This window comes from Ranitomeya variabilis, chromosome 4, assembly GCF_051348905.1.
Source record: "Ranitomeya variabilis isolate aRanVar5 chromosome 4, aRanVar5.hap1, whole genome shotgun sequence".
Classification (NCBI taxonomy): Eukaryota; Metazoa; Chordata; class Amphibia; order Anura; family Dendrobatidae; genus Ranitomeya; species Ranitomeya variabilis.
The window spans coordinates 51,713,848-51,731,635 of NC_135235.1; the positions used below are offsets into that span (position 1 = coordinate 51,713,848).

The following is a 17,788-nucleotide window of genomic DNA, read 5'->3' on the forward strand; positions in this document are numbered from 1 at the left end:
AATCATCATAGTAAATAACACTGTGTACAATTGCTCATTTTGCCTTTCTACCCAGCTAATGCTTCTCTTTTTTCTGCTCTATGTAAAAACAGGAAGTCTTTTGTCCTTGCATTTATCATTCCCCTCTTCAACTCCTGACCCACCTGCTCCCCCTCCCCCTGCCAGGGACTTTGCAGTGATTCATGATTCATGCAGGGAAACTGACCTTCTGCTTCTACATAGAGCTTAGAAGGACTCAGCATGTCAGATTTTAATCACAGGATGCCATAGACCTAATGGAAAACAGAATAATTGTAAATATGTGAACAAGTTACTGGGATGCAACACGCAGCTAGAGATGAGGTAGGAGTAACCAACTAAGCTATTTATTTTCCTAACATGGAAATGAAGGTGTCAATTATGGAGACAGTCAGTTTTTTGGGTACAGGGTATCGAGTCACGCAATATTAGCAGTCATGTCAATAGCAACAGTTTAACAGTTCAATATCTTATTCTCTATTCTATCTAACGGTCTCTCAGTATGTACGGCACTTTAATTTTCTTCTTTAACTTTCATTGGTGGCACCCACAACATTAGGCTTGTCACTACAGTAAGTCTTTCAAACATTCTCTATTATTATACTGGCATTAACGAGGGTCACCGGTACTTCTCGCTATGCTGCAAGTTTTTAGTAGCCAGTGTCTTAATACCTTATGTGAGCTTTTCGCACTGACTGGCCCCAGTCCCTTCCACAGCTCTGCCCCAGTCCACACCCTGTACCATACGTCTTACACCAGAAGTTGCGGCTCAGTTCACACGAATCTCCTGGTCACCACAGCAGATGATGTCCAGCTTGTCTCGGTCTCCGGCCACTCCTCGGCCATTCTGCCTCTGCTTTTGATTGGTACCAACTGCCTTCTCACCTTGACACTCCACCCTTTAATATTTGGTAACTGCCCCAAAGCTGCCACTTGACCCGGTGCTCTCTTTAAATCTATTCTCCCAGGAATGCTTCTTCCATCTTCCAGTTCTACCTTATCCAGCTTACTCAGTAGACAGCGACATTTGGACACAAGTGCCGTGGTATTTTGATTAACCTTATCTTCGACTCTCCACCCCCTTACAAGCATCCAGTGCGATATAATAGAATGACAACAATATATTAAGAGGATAAAAATTTAAATAATATTAACTTTTTTCCCTTTATATCTGTGCATATGTGTATGTATTGTAGTGTCAGTGTGCTAACATGCTCACCTATCACCATCTTTTCTGTTGTTGCCGTCCTCTTCTGAGTCACATGACAACAATTCAGACTATCCAGATCACACTGTGCTCCATGTGAAAGCCACAAGTCTCTTTTAAAATGTAAACATTTGGAGCCTCATTCTGTTGCTTCATAGACTAAGATTGTAAAAGTCACTTCTGTGACATACAGAGCACAGTGTGATCTGGACAATCTGAAGAGCTACCTCATGGCTCAGAAAAGGACCGGAATGTTACTGGATATAGTATACATTTTTGTTTTGTGCAGAACACTCACTCAAACTGATAGTGTTACTGTCAGAGGTAACATCATCCTGCTGTGGCTGATAGGAGTGATGTGCCATATATTCCATTACACTGTTTTCCCCCCACTAGTATGTTTGGTGGAGACAAAAGAGGTCAATTGTGATCTTTGTTTGATAGCACCACTGCCCTAACAGCTAATGCCAATGGCGATGCTTGGGCTCCCACATTTTTAGCAATGGTATGTGTTTTTATTACAATACATTATCAACTGCCATTGCCTCTTTTTCTTATACTATACATTTTGTATGACACTACCATTAACTTTTTACAAGCTTTTCAACGCCAATTATTTAACACTTGACAAAAAAGATGTAGCAAGTAATGCCACATAGGCAGGTACACATACAGAAAGCAAAATGTGGCAGCAAGCCCAGTATAAATGTGACATATATGATTGTCAATTTCAACCAGTAAACCAGTTATTCAAACACAGACCTGCCGTTAATTGTCTACATTTTATTTTGCAATTTGTTTTTGTTTTTTAAGAAAAATCAACCCCTTTTCCCAAAATTGCAAAATAGGAAATGTTAGGTTTGTACATGTCCAACAAAACAGTATTGAATTAATTCTCTCATCTCTATTGGCCATCATCAAAACTACAGCTTTACCTCCAGCTGGCTTGAATCTAAACACAGGTTGTATTCAAGATAGTGTTCTCCGAAATGTATGTTGCAAGCATGTCAGTGTATACAGTTCACAGGTAACAATGATTTAATAAGCTGTTACCATAAGAACTCTGTTACCATCTATCTGTACATAGAGACAGCAGTGAACACACACAACGTGGCCCCTTTATAAAAATAAAAGTTGATACATAAATGTAGGAAATTATCAACAAATTAAGCTAAAAAAAGAAAGAGAAAAATAAATGAAAAGTGTAAAAGAAATTAACACAATTTTACCTGATATAAAAGTGCACACCTCCTTAAACTAACATATTTCAATTTTGATACAAAAGTAATTTTGAATAGTTGACGTAACCCAAACATGTTTTTCAGGGTAACTTGTGTAAGCCCCAACATGCAGGACTGTATCTGCTGAAATATAGCTACTAAAAAATAAAAATAAAGTAAATTATTGATTTTTAGCTACTTCTCTCATAATTATAAATGTTGTATGAATTCTGAAAAATAGGTGAAGACGGAGATGTTGAGACGGCCTCATATGTTGTTCTGGCTTTGCTTTCTGATAAGATAACAACCATGAAGAATCTGGAGGACAGTGTGGATATCATCCGTTGGATGGTGAAACAGCAAAATCCATGGGGCGGCTTCGCTTCTTCTCAGGTTACCATTTTTTTAGAATTGTTCTTTTTTTCTTGCAGCCGACACAATCATATATAGAAAATTTTTTACTGTATTTTCAGCATGGGACATTTTTAGACTAATCTTTTGTGTCATCCTTTAGACCTCTCTCCTGAAAACGTAATAAATGAAATAACAAATTTAATCTATTAAATAACTGTTGTCTGAAGACTTCTTTGATCGGCCTACTCTTATTTTTTTCCCAAGTTACCCATCATATGCATGTTGAAATCCAATTTTTTCACTCCTTCTTTTCCCCCAAATCTTTCAAGGGATAGGAACTCTTGTGTGTTCACTGGCTTATCCCAGTGTGCACATTAAGTTACTGTCGAAATTTTGGCTAATTTTTTTTTTTTTTAAATTTCAACTATTGTCTTTTTCTTTATTTTGCACTTGGTTCTGTAGGACACAACCATTGCTCTCCAAGCTATGGCTAAATATGCCAAAGCCATCTATCGCAAAAAGGGGGATTCAACAATAACAATTCGTTCAAAGTCTGGATTTGCGCAAGTCGTCCATGTAGACAAAAGCAACAGTCTTTCTGTACAAAAGGTCGATCTTCCAGAAATCCCTGGAGAATATAGTGTCAGTGCTACAGGCGAAGGATTTGTCTACTTACAGGTAGAAATTACAAATTAGTATTCCACCAATATTAAACTACCAAAATCTGAAATCAATATTGTTGGAAAGACAGCTAATGATGGTTTCCTCCCAAAATGTTTAATTCTTGATATTTTAACCATTTATTCACAGTCACATTTACATTGCAATGTTCTGCCTGGGGAAAGTGAAAAAGGATACTTTTCTTTCAATGTAAGCACGGAGCCGTCTCACTGGACTCATGCATCTAAGAAAGAGTTTAATATCCATGTGGACGTTCGGTAAGTTGAAAGATGCCCAGAATTAGTTGCCAGTACACAAAATGGTAATGTGACAATGTCTCTTATCTATACAAGCTGCTCAGCCAAAAATGCAGAAATTTACAATAAAACGTAAGTCATTATTTAAAGGGATTTATCCACTATACAATTAATATTGGCATATCATTAGGATAGGTCATTAGTTTCTAACCAGTGTACTGACCCACATTATACCCTGAATTAAGGGCCTGCAACATTAGTTAAGTCAATGTAGTTCAACTTCATACACTTCAACCACTTCAATTGCTTCTCAAGATTGACGCAAGTTCCTGAAAGTAGAAAATCTCCAACAAGGCCTCAATCTTTTACGCATCTTTAATAATATGTGGCATCTCTTGTGAGCCAAAGACATCTGTTGGACATCTCTAGGCTCCATGGTCCAGGTGCGATTCCAGCCCCTACACCCGCTATATTTATGTCCCTAGTTATAGCTCATCCTAGTGATATTCCATAACATTACATGATGACAATACTCCTTTAATGGGTTTGTAATCGAAACTACCAACATTATACAGGAGGTCCCCTCTGTAGACTAGAGTAGGTAAAAGCAGCTCCTGCCATCATGAGATCACCTTATATATACATACATGACTGCTACCTAATACTACAGTAATACCTCCCCTTCGGTCACTAGACCTTCTCTGTAAAGGTATTATCCACTAAGAAATTAAAACTAAAGCAACCTGTTATCCCAGAGGCTCTTTTGACTTTTCTTCGTTCCATTCTTATTGTCTGTATATAACAACTTTTTCTTTCTAATCTCCTTAGGTATTTAGGAAAACGAGAAAACACCAATATGGCGCTGATTATAGTGATGATGGTGTCTGGATATGTTCCCGATAGAGAAAGTGTGAATAAGGTGAGAAGCCTGACGAGGGATTCAGTTGGTTGTGAAGTACTGAAATGAATATACAATAATCATCTTTGTTATAGCATGTATAAAAAAATATTGGTCCTTCGTGCAGAAACTCATTCAATTAGATTCCAGCTTTATTTTTATTTTTTGGGGCAAGACTTGGCATAAAATTAGTGATCGGAATGAATAAAGGGGGCAACACAGTTGCATGTCAAAAGCTCTTAAACACTTTAGATAGCTATCGGCCTACAGATAACTCTCCCAACCCGTCCATACACAGGGAGAAAGCTTGTCTCCTGAGTTCTCTGTAGGAGAGCCACCACAAAAACGATGCTGAAATTTAGGAGAATGGATCCTTCTCTCCCCTAACATCATCTGCTGAGGGAGCGTTGGGAGGATTAAATTCACACTAGACTGTTGACTGAACCTCCCGATACTGGTCCTTGGTAAAAGAGAAACGTGAAGAATTCTGTGTTTATTACGTATAGTAATAGATTTGAAAATAGTCCTGTTATCAATTAATACTTCTGTAGATAGGAGCCAATATCTTCCTGTTGGCAATGTCTTAGCTTCCACTATGGAAGACACAATCAAGATCCACAAAAATATTCTACTGTTGGTTGGTAGTTAGGATTTTAACCCCATGAAGGACTTTCCTTAATAATTCTCACTAGAAGACGAGAAGTGTTGCCAAAATTATCAGAGTGAAAATAGCGCATGATAGAATGTCAGAGTTTGAGAAAATGAAGCATTTTAGAAAAAAAAGCAGTTGTATGAGATCAGGAAAAAAGCTCTATTTTTCTACATCTACAGGATGTACCTAAAATTGCAGCAAAGTTTACAAATATATTTTACTAATCTTAGATACTGTAACACATTTAAGGAAGAAAAGTAATACTGTTACCACATTTGAAGGATAAGAATATTTTATAAAAAAAATCTATTTTTACTTATTGAAAGGTTAACTTAGGAAGCATTCTAACACAGGGCAAAAGTTCAGAATTGCTGTATAACTACTTTATTTTTATGGCCACGTTCAAACTTATGTTGTTGGGCACTTTGATGCAAAAATGCTATAAAATTGCTGTTATTTTACTTTAAAATGTTGCAAAGCGTAACAATAATTCTGTATGACAAAATGTTAGAAAAAGTTTTGAAGAATTTTTAATTGCTATTAGAGATGAGCAAATAGATTGGATGTGAATCGCATTCTTGTCACATTTATCAAACGTTTCGATTTGTATGAATTCCCAAAATGCCCAACGCTATTTACAGAATGGAGAAGATTACAGCATCCATATATCTTGGGCAGATTTGACCTCAGGCTCACAGTGGGTGGGTTTCCCTATGACATCTTGCAGCTATCACATGGTACAGCACAACAGCCAATTAGAAGAGACAATCATAGCCAGTATAAAAGCTGAGAGAAGAATGCACAGCAGCCACTTTGCGGTGAATCTGAATAATTAGAAGACATCACAGCCCACAGTTTAGCAATAGAATTAGGGAAAGAAGCCCCCAAACTCTGAATAATCCGTACAGATTGTGTTTAACAGAGAATAAAGCTTACCATTTATCAATCCATAGCAATACTTGTCGAGATTGTATTAACATGACGAAGGTTATGTTTGGGTTAATCAATATGAACGAGGTAAGATACAATCATAGGACATCTTAAAGAAGTATACACATTTTTAGGGTTGAGTACCTACAATTCAAACCAAATTTATTCATCAATAATTTTTTTTTTTTTTTTAAATTTCACCCAAACTGACAAATTTGAATTTCTAAAGATTTGCTCATCTCTAGTCACTATTATTGCTAATTGATATCCTTGCAGAAATTACATTTACATGATCCCTTTTTTGTTTAGCTGAAGAAACATCCTTTGGTGGAAAGAACAGAAATATTACCTGAAAATGTTACCATTTACCTAAAAAAGGTGAGACAGAATTCTTCTTATAAAGCATTGGATGTCATTGAAACAGGTTTGATTATTGAGGCCTGGTATATTCATATATTGTTGCTTTAAAGGGAATATGAAGAACAAAAGTAACGTGTTGTTTAAAGTTTTTATGTCACATGTATTTATTTTACATTTTTGATAATTTTTCTCTAATTTCCCATGCCATGACCCCTGAGCCTCACAATAGGCTGATACTTTCTATTACAAATTGATGGCTCCTCAGCAGTCATCTTGTTTCCATGACATGCAGTAACATATAAGGCAACACCTGTGTTAGAAAGCTGGAAGATTCCCCACTGACACAAGGTGATGGTCACAGCCCACCTTCTCCCCCTTCCTCTGCACAGAGACCTCTGAACAGCACACACCACTCTCCCATAGGAGTTAATGAGTTCTCATCAGACAGTAGTGTTCTGTGTCCTTGTAGCTGTGATATGGCATCTCAGAGCAGTCGCTTCAGCAAAATGTACAAGCTCACAAATTAAAATCCCTACAAATAGAAATCTGGTGTAGTTATGACAGTGGCCACTGTTCAATAAATGTTTTCTTTATTTGCAGGAGCGTTGGTGTTTCATATTCAGACAGCAGCACGGTGTAGGGTCAGAGACCCTGATGCCAGCGATGTATCACTTAGTTTATCGGCTGCAGCAGTTGTGACAGAATCACAGTTTTCTCTGCTGTAGATCTAGCAAAACTCAGAATTTTGAGCCCTACATACAGTGGGGAAAACAAGTATTTAGTCAGCCATCAACTGTGCAAGTTCTCCCACTTAAAAAGATTAGAGAGGCCTGTAATTGACATCATAGGTAGACCACAACTATGAGAGTCAAAATGAGAAAACAAATCCAGAAAATCACCTTGTCTGATTTGCCAAGGTTTATTTTGCAAATTATGGTGGAAAATAAGTATTTGGTCATTAACAAAAGTTCATCTCAATATTTTGCTATATATTCTTTGTTGGCAATGACAGAGGTCAAATGTTTTATGTAAGTCTTCACAAGGTTGGCACACACTGTTGGTGGTCTGTTGGCCCATTTCTCAATGCAGATCTCCTCTAGAGCAGTGATGTTTTGGGCCTGTCGCTGGGCAACATGGACTTTCAACTCCCTCCAAAAGGTTTTCTATGGGGCTGAGATCGGGAGACTGGCTAGGCCACTCCAGGACCTTCATATGCTTCTTACGAAGCCACTCCTTCTTGCCCTGGCAGTGTGCTTGGGATCATTATCATGCTGAAAGACCCATCCACATTTTATCTCCAATGCCCATGCTGATGGAAAGAGATTTGCACTCAAAATCTCATGATACATGGCGCCATTCATTCTTTCATGCACACGGATCAGTCGTCCTGGTCCCTTTGCAGAGAAACAGCCCCAAAACATGATGTTGCCACCCCCATGCTTCACAGTAGGTATGGTGTTCTTTGCATGCAACTCAGCATTCTGCCTCCTCCAAACACGACAAGTTTTGTTTCTACCAAACAGTTCTACTTTGGTTTCATCAGACCATATGACGTTCTCCCAATACTATTCTGGTTTATCCCAATGCTCTCTAGCAAACTTCAGACGGGCCCAGACATGTACTGGCTTAAGCAGGGGTACACTTCTGGCACTGCAGAATGTGAGTCCCTGATGGTGTAGTGTGTTAATGATGGTAGCCTTTGTTACGGTGGTCCAAGCTCTATGCAGGTCATTCACTAGGTCCCCCCGTGTGGTTCTGGGATTGTTGCTCACTGTTCTTGTGATCATTTTGACGCCACGGGGGGAGATCTAGCGTGGACCCCAAGATCGAGGGAGATTATCAGTGGTCTTGAATGTCTTCTATTTTCTTATTATTGCTCCCACAGATGATTTCATCACACCAAGCTGCTTGCCTATTGCAGATTAAGTCTTCCCAGCCTGGTGCAGGGCTTCAATTTTTTTTCTCGTGTCCTTTGACAGCTCTTTGGTCTTCACTTTAGTGGAGTTTGGAGTGTGACTGTTTGAGGTTGTGGACAGGTGTCTTTTATACTGATAACAAGTACAAACAGGAGCCATTACAACAGGTAACGAGTAGAGAACAAAGGAGTCTCTTAAAGAAGAAGTTACAGGTCTGTGAGAGCCAGAAATCTTGCATGCTTTTAGGTGACAAAATACTTATTTTCCACCATAATTTGCAAAATAAATCTTGCCAAATCAGACAAAGTGATATTCTGGATTTGTTTTCTCAATTTTGACTCTCATAGTTGTGGTCTACCTATGATGTCAAATACAGGCTTCTCTCATATTTTTAAGTGGGAGAACTTGCACAATTGGTCGCTGACTAAATACCTTTTTCCCCACTGTAACTCTCCCACAACCCAGATTGGCAGCTTTCCGTCTACACCGTATATTGACAGTAAGAAGTTAATCAGTGTTGGAGGGATGAGGTTCGGCGAGGAGGCAAGAATCAGCTAGTCCTCTAGTATTAATCTAATGCTGATAAAACAACAATTTTATTGAAAGAGCCACACAACCTAATTAATGACACATCACTGGGATCAGGGTCTCTGCCCCTCCATCATGCTGTTCTCAGATTAAATAGCAAAACCTCCTGTTAAATTCTGTTTAAGACAATGGAAGCCATCCATGATAGAAAATTTGCCAATGGTTAAAATGCCAACAATCTGAATTTTTTTGTTATTCGCTTAACTCTTAATTATGTGGAAACTGTCACAGCCTTGTTGAGAACTACAAGAAATTTTTACCCCTTACTTCTTTATCTAAGTTTTTGCAATTTGTTTTACCTGTACTATGGTATTTTGTGGAAATTTCAAACACAACACCTACAATGACGCCATCTTGGCACAGCTATAACATTCTGTTTGCTTTTCTAGTGCTGACCAATTCCATAGCACCGTAAAAAGATGTATACCCACTCAGCCAATTTCTTTCTTATGCAGATATTATATTTTTCACGTTTGAATCATTTGCAGATCTCCCATGAAACTGTAAGCTTGGAGTTTTCTGTGGAACAAGAAGCTCTGGTGGAGAATCTGCAGCCTGCCACTGCTGTCGCTTTGGATTACTATGATCCAGGTATGTGATATAAAGAATTTAAAAAATGCTGCAAAGAAAGGATGCTTTAAAAAAAATGGGCTAAGAGTTTATTTTTTACCAATTACTAAAGTTAATGAAACCTAAATCCAATCAATATTTGGTGTCTCAGCCCTTTGCCTTTAAAACAGCATCAATTCCTCTAGGTTAACTTGTCACTTGTACACAGTTTTTGAATGAACACAACAGGGAGATTGTTCCAAACATCATGGAGAAATAACCACAGATCTTCTGTGGATGTCGCTTGTACAAATCCTTCTGTCTCCTCATGTAATCTAAGACAGACTCAATTATGTTGATATCAGCGTTCTTTGGGGACCATATCATCCCTTCCAGGACTTCTTGTTCTTCTTTAAGCTGAAGATTGTTCTTAATGACGTTAGCAGTATGTGTGGTGTTGTTTTCCAGCTGCAGAATAAATTTGGAGCCAATCAGATACCTTCTTAATGGAATTTGCGCAAGCCTACATCAACAGGAGATCTGTGGTTAGTTCTCCAAGATGTTTGGAACAATCTCCTTTCCAATTTCCATCAAAATCTGTGTACAAGTGAACTGAGAAGAATTGATGCTGTTTTGAATACGGATGGTGGTCACAATAAATGCTAATTTGATTTAGATTTTTATTTTGTTCATTCAGTTTGCATGTTATTAATGGATAAAAATAAACTACCAACACTTCAATTTTTCAAGCATTCTTCACAGCATTTTTCACAAACCTGCCTAAAACTTTTGCACAGTACTGTAAAGTGCATTTCATTTTTCAGAATACTGTTCACTTGATTAGAGTGTGTTACAATAATGTCTTTAGATTCTCTGCTGTTTCACTTGCTTGGAAGTTTTAATGGATTAGTGGCCTCTCTATGCAAATAGAGCAGTGATCCCAAACTACACACCAGTGTTATGTATTGATCAGCGTGTCACTTGCTGTAGCTAAATACTATTGTCATGCTGCTGCAGTGCAGTGTAACGCAACCTCCACCAGAGGGAGCTTGAGAGGCAAGTGAGACTGCGTACACAGAGTAACCCCACAGAGCAGCAGCACAGGCACCACCAAGTGGCGAGAGAGTGGTCACACAAGCTTAGTCAAAAAACGTTCAGATGCAAAGTACAAAAAGCAGTAAGCAGTATGCGTGGTCAGGAGCAAGCCAGGGGATTCAGCAATGGTCGGAAGTGGATAAGAAAAAGACAGAAAGCAGTAGTGAGTCCAAATACAGGCCGAGTCAGAAACCAGATAATCAAACCGAGAAACAGAGAAACGCTGGGAAACGGGCAGACAGAGGAAGACAACAGACATAGGGCAAGTCAGGGATCACAGCAGGACAAATCAAGGGTTACCAGAGTCAGGTTCACACGCTGAAGGCAGAACTATAGCTGATAGAGCAGACAGCAGAACGAGGCAGAGCAATTTTAACCCTTGACATGATCCACCCGGAAAAAGGGCAGTCAGGATTAAACCCTGGAACTGATCATGACAACTATAGAATAATTATCAGTATCGTGTTGGGAGCCCAATCAGCAGCACAATACAACATGTAGGCCTTATAAAAATTCCAAACATTTGTCAAATAATACTCTTAACTAGTGTTGAGCATTCCGATACCACAAGTATCGGGTATCGGCCGATATTTGTGGTATCGGAATTCCGATACCGAGTTCCGATATTTTTTTGATATCGGAATCGGAAGTTCCCAGTGTGTGGTTCCCAGGGTCTGGAGGAGAGGAGACTTTCCTTCAGGCCCTGGGATCCATATTCATGTAAAAAATAAAGAATAAAAATAAAAAATATGGATATACTCACCCCTCTGGCGGAGCCTGGACCTTAGCGGTGTAACCGGCAGCCTCCGTTCCTAAGAATGCAGTGAGTTTAGGACCTGCGATGACGTCGCGGCTTGTGATTGGTCGCGTGAGCGGTCACATGAGCGGTCACGTGACCAATCACAAGCCGTGATGTCATCGAAGGTCCTTCACTCTGCATTCTTAGGAACGGAGGCAGACGCTTGGACCGGTGAGAGCCAGGGGCCGTCCGAGGGGTGAGTATATCAATATTTTTTATTTTTATTCTTTATTTTATACATGAATATTGATCCCAGGGCCTGAAGGAGAGTTTCCTCTCCTTCAGACCCTGGGAACCATTCCGATATTTTGTGTCCCATTGATATGCATTGGTATCGGGTATCGGCGATATCCAATACTTTTTGGGTATCGGCCGATCCAATCCGATACCGATACCTTTGCATATCGGAAGGTATCGCTCAACACTACTCTTAACCCCTTTCTGACCTCAGACGGGATAGTACATCCGAGGTCAGAAGCCCATCTTTGATGCGGGCTCCGGACATGAGCCCGCATCAAAGCCGGGACATGTCAGCTGTTTTGAACAGCTGACATGTGCCCATAATAGGCACGGGCAGAATCGCGATCTGCCTGCGCCTATTAACTAGTTAAATGCCGCTGTCAAACGCAGACAGCGGCATTTAACTACCGCATCCGGCCGGGAGGCCGGAAATGACGGTATCGCCGACCCCCGTCACATGATTGGAGGTCGGCGATGCTTCAGTATTGTAACCATAGCGGTCCTTGAGACCTCTATGGTTACAGATCCCCGGCAGCTGTGAGTGCCAACCTGTGGTCGGCGCTCACAGTACACCTGATTTTCTGCTACATAGCAGCAAACAGCAGATCGCTGCTATGTAGCAGAGCCGATCGTGCTGTGCCTGCTTCTAGCCTCCCATGGAGGCTATTGAAGCATGGCAAAAGTAAAAAAAAAAGTAAACAAAATGTGAAAAAAATAAAAAAAATATAAAAGTTTAAATCACCCCCCTTTCGCCCCAATCAACATAAATCAATAAAAAAAAAATCAAACCTACACGTATTTGGTATCGCCACATTTAGAATTGCTCGATCTATCAATACAAAAAAGCATTCGCTTTTCGCTGATCGCTAAACAGCGTAGCGAGAAAAAAAATTCGAAACACCAGAATTACGCTTTTTTTTTCTCTGTGACATTGCGTTAAAATGCAATAACGGGCGATCAAAAGAACATATCTGCACCAAACTGTTATCATTAAAAATGCCAGCTCGGCATGCAAAAAATAAGCCCTCAACCGACCCCAGATCATGAAAAATGGAGACGCTACGAGTGTCGGAAAATGGCGCAAATTTTTTTTTTTTTCAGCAAAGTTTGGAATTTTTTTTCACCACTTAGGTAAAAAATAACCTAGTCATGTTAGGTGTCTTTGAACTCGTAATGACCTGGAGAATCATAATGTCAGGTCAGTTTTAGCATTTAGTGAACCTAGCCAAACAAAAAACAAGTGTGGGACTGCACTTTTTTTGCAATTTCACTGCACTTGGAATTTTTTCCCGTTTTCTAGTACATGACATGCTAAAACCAATGATGTCTTTCAAAAGTTCAACTCGTCCTGCAAAAAATAAGCCCTCACATGGCCAAATTGACGGAAAAATAAAAAAGTTATGGCTCTGGGAAGGAGGGGAGTGAAAAACGAACACGGAAAAGCGAAAAATCCCAAGGTCATGAAGGGGTTAAACAAAGTAAAATCATTCCATTAGAATTCCACAAAATACAAAGGTAAATACCACCATACAGTGCTCAAGTAATGCTGGCTGTTATGATCCTTAGTGGCTGAGGATCACAAAACGGACTAGCTAAGTTAATGAACATAGACACGAGCTCTAGGGAGGTGGTAACTGGACTGACCGCAAACCTGATCCTAACCAAACACACTAAAGGTAGCTGGTGAACGTACCTAAATTCCTGGACGTCTCGACCCAGCCTGAGAAACTATCTACTCCTAGAGGGAAAGTAAGACCTCACTTGCCTCAGAGAAATCACCCCAAAGATATCGGAAGCCCCCAACAAATAATAACGGTGAGGTAAGGGGAAAATACAAACGTAGAAATGAAAACAGATTCAGCAAATGAGGCCCGCTAATACTAGATAGCAGAAGACCGATAGGGAACTGTGCGGTCAGTAAAAAACCCTATGCAAAATATCCACGCTGAGAATACAAGAACCCCCACACCAACTAACGGTGTGAGGGGAGAAACTCAGCCCCCTAGAGCTACCAGCAAGCAAGGAAATCACATATTAGCAAGCTGGACAAGAAACAAAAACAAACCAAGAAACATATGAACACTGATGATCAAAAAATGAACAAACAAAAACTTAGCATCTCTTGAAGAGACTGATAACGAAGGAATGCAGGAGAGCTCAAAATAGCACTGAAGACATTGACAGCAGGCAACCACTGAAAGTCCAGGTGAGCTAAATAGGAAACCAACTACCAGATAACGAGACAGCTGATCCCAGCCACAAACCTGCAGAAAAACACAAAGAGCCACCAGAGGGAGCCCAAAGACAGCACTCACACAGTACCACTTGTGACCACCAGAGGGAGCCCAAAAATAGAGTTCACAACAGTACCCCCCCTTGAGGAGGGGTCACCGAACCCTCATCAAGACCCCCAGGGCGATCAGGATGAGCCACATGGAAGGCACGAACCAAATCGGCCGCATGAACATCAGAGACGACAACCCAGGAATTATCCTCCTGACCATAGCCCTTCCACTTAACCAAATACTGAAGCCTCCGTCTAGAAATACGAGAATCCAAGATCTTCTCCACCACGTACTCCAATTCTCCCTCAACCAGCACCGGAGCAGGGGGCTCAACAGAAGGAACCACAGGCACCACATACCTCCGCAACAAAGACCTATGGAACACATTATGAATGGCAAACGATGCTGGGAGGTCCAAACGAAAAGACACCGGGTTAAAGACTTCCAAAATCTTATAAGGACCGATGAAGCGAGGCTTGAATTTAGGAGAGGAGACCTTCATAGGCACATACCGAGAAGACAGCCATACCAAATCCCCAACACAAAGTCGGGGACCCACACCGCGACGGCGGTTGGCAAAGCGCTGAGCCTTCTCCAGTGACAACTTCAAATTGTCCACCACATGGTTCCAAATCTGCTGCAACCTATTCACCACAGAATCCACCCCAGGACAGTCAGAAGGCTCAACCTGCCCTGAGGAAAAACAAGGATGAAAACCAGAATTGCAGAAAAAAGGCGAAACCAAAGTAGCAGAACTAGCCCGATTATTAAGGGCAAATTCGGCCAATGGCAAAAAAGTCACCCAATCATCCTGATCAGCAGAAACAAAACATCTTAAATACGTTTCCAAGGTCTGATTAGTTCGCTCGGTTTGACCATTCGTCTGAGGATGGAAAGCCGACGAAAAAGACAAATCAATGCCCATCTTAGCACAAAAGATCCGCCAAAATCTGGACACAAACTGGGATCCTCTGTCCGACACAATATTTTCAGAGATGTCGTGCAAGCGAACCACATTCTGAAAAAATAAAGGAACCAAATCGGAGAAGGAAGGCTACTTAGGCAAGGGCACCAAATGGACCATTTTGGAAAAACGATCACACACCACCCAGATGACAGACATTCTCTGAGATACTGGAAGATCCGAAATAAAATCCATGGAAATGTGCGTCCAAGGCCTCTTTGGGACAGGCAAAGGCAAAAGCAAACCGCTGGCACGAGAACAGCAAGGCTTAGCCCGAGCACAAATCCCACAGGACTGCACAAAGGAACGCACATCCCGTGACAAGGAAGGCCACCAGAAGGACCTAGCCACCAAATCTCTGGTACCAAAAATCCCAGGATGACCTGCCAACACCGAAGAATGAACCTCGGAAATAACTCTGCTGGTCCATCTATCAGGGACAAACAGTCTCTCTGGTGGGCAACGGTCAGGTCTATCCGCCTGAAATTTCTGCAGCACTCGTCGCAAATCTGGGGAAATGGCAGACAAAATCACTCCCTCTCTGAGGATACCAGCCGGCTCTGTAACTCCCGGAGAGTCAGGCACAAAACTCCTAGAAAGAGCATCAGCCTTCACGTTCTTCGAACCAGGCAGGTACGAGACCACGAAATCGAAGCGGGAGAAAAACAACGACCAACGAGCCTGTCTAGGATTCAGCCGCTTGGCAGACTCGAGATAAATCAGATTTTTGTTATCAGTCAAGACCACCACACGATGCTTAGCTCCCTCGAGCCAATGTCGCCACTCCTCAAATGCCCACTTCATAGCCAGCAACTCCCGATTACCAACATCATAATTCCGCTCGGCAGGCGAAAACTTTCTTGAAAAGAAGGCACAAGGCTTCATCACAGAGCAATCAGAGCTTTTCTGCGACAAAACAGCCCCTGCTCCAATCTCAGAAACATCAACCTCGACCTGAAAAGGAAGAGAGATATCAGGCTGACATAAGACTGGAGCTGAAGAGAACCGGCGCTTCAGCTCCCGAAAGGCTTCCACGGCCGCAGGAGACCAATTTGTCACATCAGAACCCTTCTTGGTCAAATCCGTCAAGGGCTTAACCACGCCAGAAAAATTAGCGATGAAGCGACGGTAAAAATTAGCAAAACCCAAGAACTTCTGAAGACTCTTAACAGATGTAGGCTGAGTCCAGTCATGAATAGCCTGGACCTTGACTGGGTCCATCTCAATAGTAGAAGGAGAAAAAATAAAACCCAAAAAGGAAACCTTCTGTACTCTGAAGAGACATTTTGAGCCCTTCACAAATAAGGCATTAGCACGCAGGACCTGAAATACCATCCTGACCTGCTTCACATGGGACTCCCAATCATCAGAAAAGACCAAAATGTCATCCAGATACACAATCATAAATTTATCCAGATATTCTCGGAAGATGTCATGCATGAAGGACTGAAACACAGAAGGAGCATTAGAGAGTCCAAAAGGCATCACCAAGTACTCAAAATGGCCTTCGGGCGTATTAAATGCTGTTTTCCATTCGTCCCCCTGCTTAATACGCACAAGGTTATACGCACCACGAAGATCTATCTTGGTGAACCAACTGGACCCCTTAATCCGAGCAAACAGATCAGACAATAATGGCAAAGGATACTGAAATTTGACCGTGATTTTATTTAGAAGACGATAATCTATACAAGGTCTCAGAGAACCATCCTTCTTGGCCACAAAAAAGAATCCTGCACCAAGAGGGGAGGAGGATGGACGAATATGTCCCTTCTCCAAAGACTCCTTTATATAACTCCGCATCGCGGCATGTTCTGGTACAGACAAATTAAAAAGTCGTCCCTTAGGGAACTTACTACCAGGAATCAAATTTATAGCACAATAACAATCCCTATGAGGAGGCAGGGCACCGGATCTGGGCTCATCAAATACATCCTGGTAGTCCGACAAAAACTCAGGGACCTCAGAAGGAGTGGAAGAAGCAATTGACACCAAAGGAGCATCGCCATGAATCCCCTGGCAACCCCAACTTGACACTGACATAGCTTTCCAATCCAGAACTGGATTATGGGCCTGCAGCCATGGCAGACCCAAAAGGACAACATCATGCAAATTATGCAGCACAAGAAAGCGAATCACCTCCTGATGTACAGGAGTCATGCACATGGTCACTTGAGTCCAATATTGAGGCTTATTCTCAGCCAATGGTGTAGCATCAATTCCCCTCAGTGAAATAGGGAATTCCAAAGGCTCCAGGACAAAACCACAGCGCCTGGCAAACGACAAATCCATCAGATTCAGGGCAGCACCTGAATCCACAAAAGCCATAACCGAGTAGGAAGACAAAGAACAAATTAAAGTAACAGACAAAATGAATTTAGGCTGTATAGTACCAATGGTGACAGGTTTAGCGATTTTTTTTAAACGCTTAGAGCATGCTGAGATAACATGAGTAGAATCACCACAGTAAAAGCACAACCCATTTTGACGTCTATGACTTTGCCGCTCAATTCTGGTCAGAATTCTGTCACATTGCATAGACTCAGGTCTCTGTTCAGAAAACACCGCCAGAGGATGCGCAGATTTGCGCTCCCGCAAACGCCGATCAATCTGAATGGCCAAAGCCATTGAGTCATTCAGACTTGCAGGCGTGGGGAACCCCACCATAACATTCTTAATGGCTTCAGAAAGACCTTCTCTGAAATTTGCAGCCAGGGCACACTCATTCCATTGAGTAAGCACCGACCATTTCCTAAATATTTGACAATACACCTCTGCTTCATCCTGACCTTGAGA

At 41.3% G+C, this 17,788-nt stretch overlaps 1 protein-coding gene across 1 annotated transcript in view; it reads left to right on the plus strand.

The window, feature by feature from the left end:
- LOC143769710 (alpha-2-macroglobulin-like protein 1) overlaps positions 1–17,788 on the plus strand; it is a 321,408-nt gene that overhangs the window by 284,167 nt on the left and 19,453 nt on the right. Inside the window, exons 29-34 of the mRNA XM_077258496.1 lie at positions 2,687–2,838; positions 3,262–3,477; positions 3,610–3,737; positions 4,545–4,635; positions 6,506–6,574; positions 9,549–9,651. Coding sequence (XP_077114611.1) covers positions 2,687–2,838; positions 3,262–3,477; positions 3,610–3,737; positions 4,545–4,635; positions 6,506–6,574; positions 9,549–9,651 — 759 coding nt within the window. The remainder of the gene's footprint in view (positions 1–2,686; positions 2,839–3,261; positions 3,478–3,609; positions 3,738–4,544; positions 4,636–6,505; positions 6,575–9,548; positions 9,652–17,788) is intronic.